The 15,890-nt window shown below is 54.1% G+C and overlaps 1 protein-coding gene across 1 annotated transcript; it reads right to left on the bottom strand.

Moving 5' to 3' along the window:
• Positions 1-2,700: 2,700 nt before the first annotated feature.
• On the bottom strand, positions 2,701-15,284 carry TMEM61 (transmembrane protein 61). Its single transcript, XM_039474561.2, has 4 exons — positions 15,239-15,284; positions 14,826-14,952; positions 8,825-9,174; positions 2,701-3,149 (listed from the first exon to the last, which is right to left on the bottom strand). The coding sequence occupies exons 2-4, from the start codon at positions 14,838-14,840 to the stop codon at positions 2,882-2,884; spliced, it is 633 nt and encodes a 210-aa protein (XP_039330495.1). The 5' UTR covers positions 14,841-14,952; positions 15,239-15,284; the 3' UTR covers positions 2,701-2,881.
• Between the last annotated feature and the right edge of the window lie 606 nt (positions 15,285-15,890).

Here is a 15,890-nt window from a genome sequence, read left to right as displayed (position 1 = left end):
GTAGGGACTTTGTTTTGAGCACTGCTGTATCCTCGGGGGCTAGAACAGAGTAGGTAGGCTCTGGATGTGAGTGTGAACCGAGGAATGGAATCTGCGTGCCTGGGAGAGGGAGGCTGGAGAGGAAACGCAGGCAGGAAACCTCCTGGGGCTAAGGTCTCTGACATTTTTCACAGAGGTTAGATGAGGTTGCAGGGGAAAGACCAGAACCAGATTTTAATTTTTCAATGAGAGAGAGAAAGATCCCAGTGAGCAGTAATGAGGCATTGAGCAGAGAGCATAGGGATTTCTGACTGGGGTGGGCTGATTTAAGGTGGAGAGCTCCCGGTGCAGAAATCACCAGCCCACCCAGCAGGTAACAGAAGCCCGGGAGGGACCCAAGGAAAGTGCAGGAGAGCCTGAACTCTGAGGATCCCTATCATCTGAGACTCTGGTGGCCAGCAGAAGATATGATCTGAATAGTAGGTGAAGAAACTGGATGGTTGGGTCCAAGAGAAAAGACGCCAGCAAGCAAACTAGTGGCTCCTGCGGGCTGCAGAGTGGCACAGCTGGGGCACCTCATGTGGCTGCAAAGTGGCAGAGCTGGCCCTCATGTGGCTCCGTGGTCAGGCACCTTGCCATGGGCACGAGGAACCCTGTTCACAGCGAGGCCACTTCGGCTTGGAAGGGGACAGTAACATGGCTTGGTCAGGAGACTGTCTCCCTCTGCAGCCCTGACTCAGCCTCTTCCATGACGCTGTTGACCTTGAGCAAGTCATGGATTCTCCTGCGGGCTTCCTGTTAGGACACAGATGAGTGGATCGAAGAGAAAGGCAGGAAAGGTCTCTCTGTGCCTCCGGCCCTCCCCACCCTCGTCCCTTTAGCACCTGCCCAGTAAAGTGGTGCCTCCTGGTCACACTGGCCACTCATTAACTCACCTAACCCGCCTGTCCGTGTGTGTGTGTGTGTGTGTGTCCAGCCTAAGGTCACTTCACACCTACACCTCCAGACTCCTGGATTGTCCTGAGTTAATACCAAGAAGGGGAGGGTGAAGCAGTGACTGTAGAGGACAGGAAGGGAGGGGGGCACAGGAGGGATCCAGGTTTTGGTGATGAGGGAGGGAGAGGGCCAGAAAAGAGCCCCAGTTTCTGAGGAGCCAGCCCCCAGGAAGTGTTTCAGGAGAGAGGGAAGAGCCAGTGCGAAGGCCTCAGTGAGACTGGCTGGAGCAGAGAACAGGGGGAGGAGTGCAGGCGATGAGAGGGTCAGGAGAGAGGGCAGGCTCAGGCCAGACCTCAGAGCCCCCCTCTCCCCAGACCAGTGTCTGGGCTTTCATTATTGAAAGTGAGCTGGGAGCCATGCCAGGTTCTGGCTGTGGGGGTAGGAGGTCTTGATCTGCCTGGGTCTGAACACCTCACTCTGCCTGCTGGGCAGAGAAGAGACTGCAGGAGCCTCAGGTAGAAGCAGAGAGACCAAGACCAGATTAGATGGCAGCTACTGTGACAATGACACAGCCTAGAAGGGAGGACCCCACGCCTCCGGCTGTGACTTTAGTGTCTGAGATTTTTACCTCTCCGAGGCTAGTTCCTCACCTGTTAAATGCTGACACCACCACTTGTCACAGGGCACTTTGAAGATGACACAATGGCAGAGGACCTGGCCCAGCGCACAGTAGGCTCTGCAGATGACACCCTTCTCCAGCTGACTAAGCCCCAGGCCTTTGGACCCCTGCTGGTAGTGTGACCCTGGGAAGGTGACTTCACCTATTTTCATGGAAGTGGGGTGGGCTAGAGACGGGCTGCAGAATGGAGCTGGTCAGAAGTCGGTGTTTCTGCCATATCTGCAAAGTGAGCGAAAGTCGTGAGCTTCCCGTCACAGGAAGTATGGGAGCAGAGGCTGAATTTGCACTTGGTGGAGGAGGGTTACCTCTACTAATAGGACTGACAATGATTGCATACTTACTACGTGGCTTAGGGCTGAGACCCCTGCCTTTATTATCTGGTGCTGTAGCACAGCGCCACTGACTGCAGCCTCCGTGTGAGTTCACACTCACACGTCAGTTGCTACCATCTCATTGATTCTTCACAAATCAGTTCTTCGAGGGAATCCTCAATTCCCATTTTACAGATGAGGAGACTGAAGCAGAGAGAGGGAAAGTCACTTGTCCAAGTCACTAAGATGGTACATGGTAGACTAGGCACAGTGGCTTACGTCCGTAATCCTAACACTTCAGGAGGCTGGGAGTTCAGACGGGCCTGGGCAACACAGCAAGCTCCCTCTCTACAACAAATTTTCAAAAATGAGTTGGTCATGCTTGTGTTTCCAGCTACTTGGGAGGCTGAGGTGGGAGGATCGCTTGAGCCTGGGAGGAAGAGGCTGCAGCGAGTCCTGATTGAGCCACTGCACTCCAGCCTGGGTAACACAGTGGAGATCCTTTCTCAAAAAAAAAAAAAAAAAGGTGCGTGGTGGAGCCTATGCATAGGTGATTGGATTCGGAGCCATGCTCTTCTGGTTAGAAACATGATGTGCGCACAGCTCTGCCTCTGCCGCGGGCCGGCCTTCTCACCTGCACAGTCTCCCAGCTGACAGCCAGCCGCTCACTGCTGGCCAGAGGAGTGCCACCCTGAACGTTCTGGCCAGTTGGGCCCCTGAGGACTGCAGCCCCACCCATGCCACCGAGGGCAGAGTGCCCCCAGCTGGGCCTAGGCAACTCATAGAGTCCTGAGACATCAGAAACTGGGATTTATTTTAAGTCACTAAATTGTGGGTGGCTTGTTATACAGGAATAGATAAATAGAACAGCCTTCGAAGGAACATTTGTTGAGTGCCTACTGTGTCCCAGGCACTGCACAAGGCTCTGGAGAGGCACAGCACTTTTGTCTCTGGATTCAGGGCCCGCTAGGAACCTTTAACTTCCTCCCGCTGCAGTCTGAGCCAGGCCTGAGCAGGCGCGCTCGGCAATTGCTGTTGTCTCTGCAGAAATGGCATCAAGAGCAAGGCTTATGCTCTCATAGCTGGGCGGAGGCCAGGGGGGCTGGGTGCCCAGCAGGGCGTCCCCCGAGGCACGTGGCTCCGGCGCTTCCTCTGTAGGGTATGCAGGTGGCGCTGGGGGCCCCTCAGCCAGCTGGCAGCTCACGGCTTCCTCATAAGTGGGGATGACAACCACCTTGGGGGACCTGTGGAAACAGAAGAGCGGCTGTTAGCAGGGGCTGGGGCAGAGCTGCTGCCTGCCAGGGAGACAGTGAGGAAAGCTGGGGGCGGAAAAGGCTTCCCACCCTGCTGCAAGCCTTCACGGGTCCCCAGGGGCCCATATACATAGTTGAAACTTGGCAGGAGCCAGCTCCTGCGGCCCTCAGTCTTCCCGCCACCCCCTCCCTGATCCAGAGAGTTAGTTCCCTGTCTGTGTCCCCAAAACCTCCTTGTGCCTCCTCAGTTCTCTCTGCAGGCAAAGTCTTACCCTAGGGCAGTGACTGAGAGTCCAGGGGCTGAGGGGTGTTTGTTGAAAGACTGAGTGATGGTCCATGGACAGAAAGACTCTCACCTATTAAAATATCCTTTACAAGGTCAGAACTGGGGTGCTCAGGGCAGAATGAGAGACCTCAATTCCTCTGCCCATCTGGATGCTTTACACTTCGATATGATTGATGTGTGCCAAGTGATTATCTCTGCCTGCATACCTCCAGGGATGAAGAGCTTACCACTTGCCAGATCAATCACTTCTACCTCTGGACAGTTTTGCTGTCCTGTGACTCTATTCTTATCCCCACCCCTGGCCAACTAAACCACCCCACAGGGGCTTGAGGCAGAGACCAGGTCCTTGGAGGCTCGCTGACCGAGGCTCTGCAGGCCAGACCCCGAGGCAGATCACCCACGCCCCAGCCAGCTGGCAGGAATGAGACTGGCCGTCAGCGCCCTCAGAGCCCCGGTGGGTCATCTCCGGGGATCCAATGCCCCTTCCCCACCTGGGACACACAGTGGGGAGTGGGGTGGGAATGTCACTGATCCTAGATGTGGGCTGCTCCTGCTTTGGGGGTGATTCTGAAGGTCCCTTCCAACACTCAGGGTGGTTGTGAGTCTAAGCACCGGCTGGTTCACCTCCCTGCTCAGCCATGTTCCTGCTGGGAGATCAAGGGGTCAGAGATCAGTAATTCCATTCATGGGGGCCTGGTTTCATCTGTAAAATGGGGCACAATAGTGGCACCTGCCTCACAGACAGAGGGCAGGTTAAATGAGTTCACGCAGGGCGGCACTCAATGCCTGCGACGTAAGTGGGGTCGTGAACAGAATCGCAAGGGGAATGGGTGGGAGAGCAAAGCTTATCCCAGGCCTCACGCATGGCAGGCCCCACAGGCTCAGAGAGGCTGAGTCACTTGCCGGGCTTGTGGGTTTGGAGCTGCTGGGAAGCAGTTTAATCCATACCTGTGGTCCTACTGCCTAGACCAAGTAGGGGCCCATGGCAAGAGGCCAGTCTAGGGAACAGAAGAAGCAGTAGATGGGACTTAGCTCCAGGGCTGACGGAGGGGCCCCTGCTGGGAACCTGCTGCTGCCCCGCAGGTGAACACCCAGCACCCACCGGAGACGCGGCCTTTCTCTGGCAATGTGTCTTCTCAGCCTCACAGCAGCCTGCGGAGCCTCACTGCTCCCAGCCACAGACCAGGGTGATGGAGCAGATTGATGGGATCCTGGATTTGAAACCCAGCCTGTAGGTCAGTACAGGGCAGGGCACCAGCTGGGAGTCCCAAACATGAAACTCCCTGTCCAGGGCCCCTGTGAACTCTCAGACCTTCCTTCCTTCTCTGGAAGACAGCCCAGGAAGCTGAGAGGTGCCTGTCCTCGCCCTCCTCTGAGCTCCCAGCATCCTTGCAGATGAGGGCAGGACAGAGAATATTGCTCCTGGAGGCAGGCAAATTGAGTTCTATTGCTGTGTGACTTGGACCACATTCATATCTTCTGTGAAACTCTTTCTCCTGATCTGTAAAATGGGGATAATAATTCCCCTTTCAGATCCAGGGAAAGAAAAAATGGGAAAAAAAATGTTTCACAACAATCAGAGAAGTGTGAGTAATTAGCTTCCAAAGCCCCATCTCCTGACTATTCATCTCCCAGCCATGCCCCGGCCACGCTTGGAGCCCTGGACACCTGAGACAGGCTTTGGATAGGTCTGGGGCCACCCCAGCAGGTGACAGCTGGCAGGGCAGGGCACAGGTGCCCGTGAGCTCTGCTCACAGCAGGAAGTTTACTTAGAGGACAGACGTGAAGCAGCCCTCACCCCACCTCTATCACCTTAGTGGCCAGTTGGGCCGGCCCAGCTCCAAGTCACCAAGGTCACCGTCAAGGATGCCAGGAACTCAGCGAGCAGGGCAGCCACGTGGCACCATCTGGGAGCAGGTCCCCATTCTCAGTGCCTTTGGATGTGGCACCTCTGCAGCTGCGTGGGGCCATGGTGGTCTCCCCACATAGGAAGTGCCACGGAGGCCAGGGCTCACCCTACTCTTTGGAGCTTGCTGGGGGCTGGACACTTGGGCCTGGTGCCAGCTCCACCGCCCTTCAGGAGAGTCAGGCAAAGCCAGGAGTGGGACAAGGGATGGAATACAATTTGCCTAACACTTAAGTGCTGGAATCTTCTTATTCACGACCTCTACCTGGGGGGTAGAGGCCTGCACCCATTTTATGGATGAGTAAAGGTCACGTGTCAACTAAGTGGCAAAGCCGCAGCTTTGCCTGACTGCAAAGCTCAAGCTAAGTCCACCTGTCACACCTCTCCCCCAAGCCACCTCATCTCTCCTCACCTCAGTTTTCTCAGCTGTCAAATGGACCCAGTCCTTACACTTACCTCATAAGCAGTTGAGGCTCAAATCAATTAGTGGGCACGAGAGCTCACTGTAAACTAAAACAGGAAGGGCAGAGAAAGCGGATGTGTGCACCAGCTACAGAGTACACGCTTCCCTAACTCTACCCCATATGAGCCCGACAGCGACCACAGGGGAAAGGTCTGTCACGCCTGCTGAGAGATGGGGCATCAGACACATCTCAGAGGGTCTAAGTAACATCCTCAAGGACTCCCACCTTATAAAAGAAAGGACAGGGACTGCTGGAAGCCCCATTCCAGCTGCCTCATTAGGGGACTTACACTGAAGAGATGAGCTTCCTGAGGGCAGGGTTTTCTCTGTGTTGCTCACTGCGGTACTGTCAGTTCTCTGAGTAGGACCCAGCATACCTAAGTATGCTCAATCAATAGTAGGTACATGCATGAAAGAATAAGTAGATGAATACATGGGGATATATATATGGGGAATAAACTGAGGCCCAAGAGGGAAAGGGACCTGTCAGAGCCATCTGCCCAGGAAGGCTTTGTTTCTGACCTGAAGTTATCCACAGCAGGTACCACCAGAGACTGAGGTGCCTGGGACCAGGAATCGCAGAGCAGCCACCCAAGGGGCCAGACGCTGGGCTCTGCAGGCAGCTGGACTGGGTCAGCCTCGGAACAGGAAAGAGCGCCACAGCAGAAGCGGCCTCCTCGACCCCCAGTTACCCAGTTTCTGAGTCTACGACTTGGGTCTTGGAGCTTGATGGGCTAGGGGGCACCCTGTGGCCTCCTGGGTGGGCTTCCTCCCTGACCCGCTGAGAGTGAAGGCCAAGGGGCCCCACCTGCCAGACACAGCTGTGCCTAGACCCTGTTGCATCAATATGGCTGTGTGTACAGGCAACACGCACCCCCTGTACTCACACCTGGCTGGCTGGGAGGAGCAGGCTCTGGTCCAGGCCATCTGGGACCCAGCCTGGTTCCAACTGACCGCTAACTCACTGCATGACAAGGTAGGTCACATGGTCTTTCTGAGACCCAGGTCTCTCATCTGAGAAGTGAAGGGTTTGGCTGGAGAATCCCCAAGGCCCTGAAATATCTCACACTATGTAAATGCTGTATAAATAGTTGTTACGCTATATTGTTTAGGGAATGATGACAAGAAACAGAAGTTTGTATATGTTTAGCACAGACATAATTCTTTTCTCATGGATCCTGTCTGGATGGGACCCAGCATACCTACGTATGCTCAATCAGTATTTGGTACGTGAGTGAAAGAATAAGTAGATCAATAAATGGGGAAGCTGAGGCCCAAGGGAGAAGGGACCTGCCCAAGCCATCTGCCCAGGAAGGCTTTGCTTCTGACCTGAAGTAACCCACAGCAGGCACCACCAGAGACTGCCTCTTTTCCACCATGTCCCCTAGAGGAAAAGTTGAGATTTGCTGTGCACCTACTGTGTGCCAACCAGGATCCATGGTTGGTTGAATCATGGATGCAGACCCACAGACACAGAGGGCCAACCTATGAGATGTTCTGCACCATCTCTAGCTCTAAGAAGTCACAGGTTGGTGGTGGGAATACTCCTACATTCTCTAACTCAGAATGCATTTTCCCTCTTACTTAAGACAGGGAAGAAGAGCATCCGGGTCCCAGGTCCCAGGTCAGCTCACGGCAGTCCGGCTTAGCCCCTCACACCCAGGGATCCAGAGCTTAGGAGTGGGGTGGGCGGAAGAATGTCAGCTATGCAGCCAGCAGGCCCCTGCCACTTTCTAGCTATGCCTTCGCTTCCTTTTCTGCAGACGCAACAGTCATTCTTACCTTGGAGGCAATGGAAAGGACAGGAGATATGTACGCGGGCCCCTGGCACATAGGCGCACTCCATACTTTGTTGAATAAATAAGTAGATAAAAAGGTATGTATAATGCATGCGTTCTCAACAGGACAAACACTGGCTCTTGGGAAGAGTTATGCTCTTTTTATGTATAAAGCACAGATATGCATATAGAACATAAATATGCAGTGCATCTGGGTGTTACAATTTCATGGAGGAGGAATTTAGAAAAAAAAAAAGTCTAAGGAAGAATGATGCAAGGCAGGCTGGGGAGACCGACAATGAAAATCAAGGGTTGAGAGGTGTCGTCTTCATGCAACACTCTGTCCCCGACCCCACACCCTTGTGCACGCTCTTTTGCCTCCCTAAAATGCCTCTCTCCACCGTGTCCACCAGAGGAAAAGTTGACATTTGCTGTGCACCTACCGTGTGCCAGGCACTGGGCTAAAGCTCAACGTACATAAGTCATTTCATTTTCCCAAGCGTCACCTGAAGTAGGGAGTGGGCATGAGCAGACTCTGAGGCCGGACTGCCCGCGTTCAGGTCCTAGTTCTGACACACGCTAGCTGATGTCCTTGGGGGAGTGACTTAGTGTCCCCATGCCTTCGTTTCCTCCTCTACAAATGGAATTCATAACAGTGCCCACCTTCGGAGGGCTGCTGTAAGGATCCGATGAGTCAGTACGGAGGAGAACTTAGAACAGTGCCTGGCACGTGGCGAGCACTGCAGAGGCGTTTGCTATCATTGCTGTTGCTATTAGTCCTACTTATTTCAAATGAGGAAATTAAAGTTTAGGGGGATTGCATGACCTACTCAAAGCCCCACTGCTAGTTTGTGATAGAACCAGGACAGGGTCCCAGTGGATCTGGCTCTGACTCTTGTGCCTAGGCTTTTAACCCTCTGCTATTCTGTCCCATACAAAGCTGGGCTCAGCTGCTACCTCCTCCAGGCAGCCTTCCTGGGTTTCTCCATGTCTTCAGAAGACAGGCCTCTCTCTCACAGCACAGCCTACTCTGGTTGGTCATCATCAGCCTCTGTCATGGGGCTATAAACTCCTTCAGGGCTGTACTGATCAGCTTTCATGTACCCAGGGCACAGGGCAAGGCCTGATCCAAAGGAGGAACGCCATGAGAGTTTGCTGGGATTACAAATGCTGGCTGGTGTGACTGGCCCCTACTTGCAGTCCCCACCCATTGCCCCACCCTGCCCTGCTGACCTGCAGCTCTCCTTCTCTGAGGACTCCACAGTGAGGTAGTACAGGTCTCTGGAGAGGTGGTAGGGGTCCCATCGGGTTGGCCCCCGGGTGCTGGACTTGACAGACCACAGCAGGCCAATGAGTAGCAGCAGGCCACCTGCACCACAGCAGACGAAGCTGACCGACCTGAGCAGGGGGCTGGGTCCCTTGGGCACCGGGTAGTCCGTCGGTGTGGCCAGCTGGCCAGGCTGGGTGCTTGCATCCCCTTCGCTCCACCAAGCGAAGCACAGCGTCCCAGCCACCAGAACCACTGTGCCGCTGACCGTCATGCAATACCGCAGGGTGGAGGCCACATGGCTCCCATCACACATCTGGACACAGAGGAGAGAGAAGAGGAAATGGGCCATACGAAAGGTGCTGGAGGGCAGCTACGAATCCTCCTCTGCCGGAGGTCACTGCACAAACTTGGAGAAGTCACTTAACTCCTCTGGGCCTCAGTCTCCTCCTCTTTGAAGTGGAGATGATGCCCTGACTTTGCCAGGCTATTTAGAAGATCAGAGATAAGCACGATCAGCACCAGGCCTGGGACATCGCAGGAGCTCAGTAAGTAAGCTCACTTTCACTTTCACTCGGGGCCTCCCTCCAGGCCTGAGGGGCTCCGTCTGCCTGGTGAGTCTGACTCTCCACCCTGACTACTGCACAGGGAGCTGGGACAGAGGGAAGTGAACCCATGTTGGAACCTCTAGGCCTGCCAGGATCAGGGCTTGCTGGTTATGCATGCCTGGCTTCATCTGGTCACAATCTTGAGAGAGGGGCACTGTTACTGAACAGAGGAAGATACCAAGACCCAGAGCAAGTGAGAAAGAGGAGGCACTGAAGAGTCTGAAGCAGAAACTCACAACATGGAGCAAAACTTTCTGGAAAAGGATGTTCACCAGGCCCGACGCAGTGGCTCACGCCTGTAATCCCAGCACTTTGGGAGGCCAAGGTGGGCAGTCACCTGAGGTCAGGAGTTCGAGACCAGTCTGGCCTACATGGCCAAATCCCATCTCTACTAAAAATACAAAAATTAGCTGAGCGTGGGGGCGTGTACCTATAATCCCAGCTGCTTGGGAGGGTGAGGCAGGAGAATCATCTGAACCTGGGAAGTGGAGGTTGCAGTGAGCCAAGACGGCACCACTGCACTCCAGCCTGGGTGACAGAGCAAGACTCTGTCTCACACACACACACACACACACACACACACACACACACACAGATGTTTATCGTGGCTTTATTAATAGTGGTCATAATTTGGAAAGTGCTAAAATGTGCGATTATGAAGAAATGATGGGTAAACTATGGCATAATCTCTAGATTCAACAATTAATATTAGCCTATTTTTTTTAAACATCAAGCTCAGCACAAAGGTTTGACAAGAGAAGGAAACATCGTATCTTACTTTCTTCAACTCAGAATACTAAATTATGCATACAGTGCTGTCTCATAGAACTATGCACAGGGGGAATCCTGGAAGGGTCCTGGCCCCGGGTCACAGACGTAGGAGGTTGAAACCTAGATGTCTGGGTTGTCCCCAAAGCCAATTTCTAGGCTGCCCATTGTACCTTCCATTCCCTGTACCTGTAACTTCCCGTTAACTCCCCTCAAGGCTCAGCTCGGCCTCACCACAGAAGCCTTCTCTGAAGACGCTTTAACTTGAAACCCCCGAGTGCCCTGGGCCACCTTTGCCACAGCAGAAACCTGTGTTTAACTTCTGCTTCACTTGTCTCACTCCCCCATCTGTGAGTTTTCTGAGTGCAAAGTCCATCTTGGTCTTGTTCACCACTATATCCCCTCAGTGCTTAGCACATAATAGCTGCTCGATAAATCCTCTGATCCAAGGGAAAGTGTTGCTGGATAAATAAAGGCTGGTTGGGTAAAAATCCACCCTCACAGTTGTGAAGAGCTGGGAGAGAGGAGGCAGTGCAGGATTCTAGCTGCCACAGCCACAGGGACATGAAGGATAGTCCTGGCTTTGGTCCCCCTCCTCTGTAGCTGTATCATGGGGTAAGCCTCTCACCTGCCCCAGGCCAGCTTCCTCGTTGAATAAAATGCAGGCTCTCTAGGGGGCTGCTAGGAGGATTTGCAGAAGCACTGTCTCCTCTTCCTGAGGCTGAGCCTGTGAAGCAGGGAGCAGGGCCACAGACCTTAAAGCAATGCTTCAGTGATCAGAAATCCCTTCCAAGTGGGGCTTGCCCAGCCAAACGACAATAGATCCAAATGACACGCTGCTGTGCAGCCGCTCAAAGGCATGATCCCACAGGGGCTGAAGGGTGTGGCAAATGTTCAAGACGTAGTAGATGAAGCTTTAGATTTCAAAAGGGCATGTTACCAAATGTGTTTAAAAACACGTGTGTGTGTGTGTGTGTGTGTGTGTGTGTGTGTGCTTGTGTGTGTGTATGAGAGAGAGAGAGAGAAAATGTGTACAAAGCGGAGCTCTGGGAGCGGACCTCAGTCTTTCCCAAGACCTCTGGACGCATATAGAGAATTCCATTTATAAATTACCTGCAGTTCTCTTCCTGTGATTCTGTCTGGGGGACAAGTGCCTCCTGTCTCCAGCTCAAAGCCTTTTCATGGTGGGAGAAAAAAATTCTGACTACCCTGCCCCCCATCCTCAAAGTCAAAGAGCTAGGAGAGGCTGTCAAGAGGGGAAACCTGTTTGTGGAAAAAAAAAATTCAGAAAACAAGACACACAAGCAAATCAAGAACAGTAACCCTTGCCTGTATGTTACGGTACTCAATAGTTCCCTTCACACCCAGCATCGCACCTGCCTCCCCGCGGGTGGGCAGGCCAGAGGAAAATTCCCATTTTACAAATGAGGAGAATGAGCCCGAAAAGGTGAAGGACCTTGTCCAAAGCCAGATACAGCAGGGTTCTCAGCACTCAAGGAGCACACAGCCAGGCAGGCCTGCATGGGGCAACCTACACTGCTTTTTACTTTCTTTTTTTTCTTTTTCTTTTTTTTTTTTTTTTTGAGACGGAGTTTCGCTCTTGTTACCCAGGCTGGAGTGCAATGGCGCGATCTCGGCTCACCACAGCCTCTGCCTCCTGGGTTCAGGCAATTCTCCTGCCTCAACCTCCTGAGTAGCTGGGATTATAGGTATGTGCCACCATGCCCAGCTAATTTTTTGTATTTTTTTTTAATAGAGATGGGGTTTCACCATGTTGACCAGGATGGTCTCGATCTCTTGACCTCGTGATCCACCCGCCTCGGCTTCCCAAAGTGCTGGGATTACAGGCTTGAGCCACTGTGCCCAGCCTGCTTTTTACTTTCTATCAAACAATAGCCTCTGGTCATTGTGGAAAAATGAGAAAACCACAAAAGAGAATAAAAATGCAAAATACAGGCTGGGCGTGGTGGTTCACGCCTGTAATCCCAGCACTTTGGGAGGCTGAGGCAGGTGGACTACCTGAGGTCAGGAGTTTGGGACCAGTCTGGACAACATGGTGAAACCCCGTCTCTACTAGAAATACAAAAATTAGCTGGGCATGGTGGGAGACGCCTGTAATCCCAGTTACTTGAGAGGCTGAGGCACAAGGATCACTTGAATCCGGGATGCGGAGGTTGCAGTGAGCCAAGATCATGCCACTGAACTCCAGCCTGGGCAACAGAGTGAGACTCCCTCTCAAAAAAAAAAAAAAAAAAAAAAAGTAAAGTGTAAATCACCACTAATCTTGGCTCTCAGAAACGAGCAGGATCCCCAGGTGGCTGTTTCCTGTTCATTGCCCCCTGTCCTGCATACAGGATGATGACAGCAGCAGATGTGTGCTGTACATTTATCAGGCTGGGCATTCACTGGACTGGGCACCATGCCAAGCTCTTTACAGGTAGCCCTTCACTTAATCCCCACAACAACACTGTGTCCTAAAGACACTGTGGCCACTAGGGTGACAATTTGTCCACGATTGGTGACAATAGGGTGACGGTTTGTCCACAAGAGTGACTGCTGGACTTGGACCCAGGTCTAGTCTGAGTCAAATCCCTATGTGTGTGCACAGCTAGGTCTATCAATATTTTTCATAAAGAAAATTGAGATTGTGCTATGAATAGATCGCTTGTCTTTGGCACAGGCAGCTCCACTCTTTATTTTTATTATTGTTATAAATTTTTTGAGATGGAGTCTTGCTCTTTCACCCAGGCTGGAGTACAGTGGCGCGATCTCGGCTCACCACAACCTCCACCTCCCAGGTTCAAGAGATTCTCCTGCATCAGCCTCCTGAGTAGCTGAGATTACAGGCACCCACCACCACGCCTGGCTAATTTTTTGGTATTTTTAGTAGAGACAGGGTTTCACCATGTTGGCCAGGCTGGTCTCGAACTCCTGACCTCATGATTCACCCACCTAGACCTACCAAAGTTCTGGTATTACACGCATGAGCCACTGGGCCCGACCACTCTCCGTCTTTAGAATGCATGGCCCTCCTTCCCAGCTTAGCTCCTCCCGGGCCTCAGACCAGCCCCTGCAACTGCCCTTTGCATGTTTTCACATGGGGTCAGCATCATTTTCTGTGTGGGTCTCGCTCTTTTCATGTGGAACCCCCCAGCAGGCAGGGTACATGCTAACCTGCCACCCTGGGGAAGGGTGGGATGGAGAAGGTCAGTGTCCACTGGATGAAGGGCAGCCTGTTCCACCAGGAACAGGTGGAACATTATTATTATAGATCAGGGATGTCACTATCAGTAGGGTGTTCTCACCCAAACTCCTTTCACCTGGAGCCTCTACTAGACCTGTGCTCCCTCTACCTGGAGCATCCTCTGCTCCCATCCAGGGCCCTCATTTCACCCCTTCCCAGAAGCCTGTCTACTGCGGCTGCCCCCACCTCCCTCTAGCCAGAGGTGGGCTTTCCGGGAATCAGATGGCTCTGCTGATCACTCCCTCTGACTACAGTGGTCATTCCCCATTAGCTCAGGGACTTCGGGCAGGCTGCTCAGCAGCTCCAAGTTCAAATCAAGGGGAAAGCAGGCTATGAAAATGCGATGGCAAGACGGCAGCCCGTAGGTGAGGCATGGGGACACAAGGCTGGACCGAGGATGCACCCTGCTCTGACGCTGGCAGGAATCTTGCTTCTCCATGCCTTAGTGCCCTCCCCTGGGAATGCGCACAGTAACACCCTATGGCTCCTGAGAATGAGAATACATTAAGATAATATTTAATCTCATTAGGATCATTTTTATTTCCACAGCAGTGTTCAGTGCCTGTCCCTGCCCTTCATCTTGCTCTATCTTCTCACTGGTGGCAGGGCCAGCCTGCATCTATTATCTGCCCCTGGCAAGGGGGCAGCATCTTCTGTAAAAGCCTAGTAGAAAGGCCCTGCTCCTGTCAGGAGAGTTGGGAGAACAGAGCCTCCCTCCTGTGCCCACTCCCGCACTGAGCCAGGGCACAGCCTATGCCATTCTCTATGCCCTACTCCATACCAACTAGGGCACTTTTTTTTTTTTTTTTTTTTTTTGAGACTCCGTCTTGCTCTGTCTTCCAGGCTGGAGTGCAGTCAGACAATCTCGACTCACTGCACCCTCTGCCTCCCAGGTTCAAGTGATTCTCCTGCCTCAGCTTCCTGGGCAGCTAGGATTACGGTGGCAGCATCATGCCCGGCTAATTTTTGTGTTTTTAGTAGAGATAGGGTTTTGCCATGTTGCCCAGGCTGGTCTCGAACTCCTGACCTCAAGTGATCTGCCGCCTCGGCCTCCCAAAGTGCTGGGATTACAGGGGTGAGCCACCCCACCCGGCCCAATAAGGGCACTTTAGATGCCACTTTCTGTAAAGATGAAACCGTCCTAACAAGAATTTCCCAAACCACCCCCAACTGAGGCCCTGAGTGCCCCCAGGCCACCCAGCAAGATAAAAACTAGGCGGAGCCCGGGATGTCCACACTTTCCCCACCAAGCCACTGTGGCCGAGGTTAGGGGAAGCGGTAGGGGCAGGGTCGGCGGTAGAAGAGGCTGAGTGCCCGCGAAGGAGAGAGAAGGCCGTTTCCACCCACCTGGGGCAGGGCCATGGCGCGGCGGGTGGCAGGCGCTGTCCAGGCGCGCGGGGAGCTGGGCGCGGGTGAAGGCGTGGCTGCGGGGAACGCCAGGGCAGAGCGACCCTGCCGGCAGCGACCCTCGGGTCTGCAGGAGGCAGGGGCGTTAGGGGGAGGCCCTGGCCCGCCACCCCCACCCCTGCTCCTCAGCCGGCGAAAGCGAGGCCGGGCTCCCGGGCCCGTCCAGGCCTCACCAGCCGCGCCCTCTCGGCCGCCCGCGCCGGGTGAGCAGGGACCCGAGCCCGGCCTCACCCCTGGCTTCGGCCCCGAGGGCTGCGCGCTCCCCGCTGGGCTCTGCCGCTGCGGCAGGGCTCGCAGGGGCGCTCGAGACCCAGGCCTTCTCTCCACTCCGGTGGTGACCGCGCCCGCCCCACCTCTCCCGCACGTCCTCGCCTGCCGCCGGGTCCCGCCGAGACTCCAGGCGGCTCCGGGCAGCTCCAGGTGTCTAGCGCTGTCGCCCAGCCGGCCTCGCCCGACCTTAAAGCGCCAGCGCGACTGGGCTGGCGGGGACTGGGGCTTCCCAGCGCGGCAGGGCCGGGGGAGTGGCGGGGCTGCTGCTGACCGGAACGCCTTGGCGAGGATCGGATCCCTGCGTCCTGGGGGGCCGTCCCGCCCCCGCGAGCGCTCCGGGGCGGGCTTGGGAATGGTGGAGGCAAACTCCTCGGAGTGATCGACGCTCAGCCGGACAGGACTTACCGGTCCCGAGCCCAGTCCTGCTCACCCCTATTTTACAGAAAGGGAAACTGAGGCCCAAAGAGGGGAAAATCACTTGCCGAGGTAATTTACTGAAGTCTGCGTTGACAGAACCGGCTTTTTCGCAGTAATCAGAGAGCAAACCCTCCCGGCCCCACCAAGACTCCAGTTCCTGGAGACGTTCTCAGCAATAATAAGCAGCATTTAAGTACTCCCCTCTACTGGGGTCACTGCTCCAGCCAGTGGGGGCCCCGGAGAGGGGCTGGAGATGTGTGACTTAACTTCTCACTTTCCTAAACCTTCCTACATCAAGGAGGACTGATAATCCCTAAT

Source organism: Saimiri boliviensis, chromosome 11 (assembly GCF_048565385.1).
Source record: "Saimiri boliviensis isolate mSaiBol1 chromosome 11, mSaiBol1.pri, whole genome shotgun sequence".
Taxonomy (NCBI): domain Eukaryota; kingdom Metazoa; phylum Chordata; class Mammalia; order Primates; family Cebidae; genus Saimiri; species Saimiri boliviensis.
The sequence above is the reverse complement of the archived record's forward strand: the minus strand, read 5'-3'. Positions and strand labels throughout refer to the sequence as shown.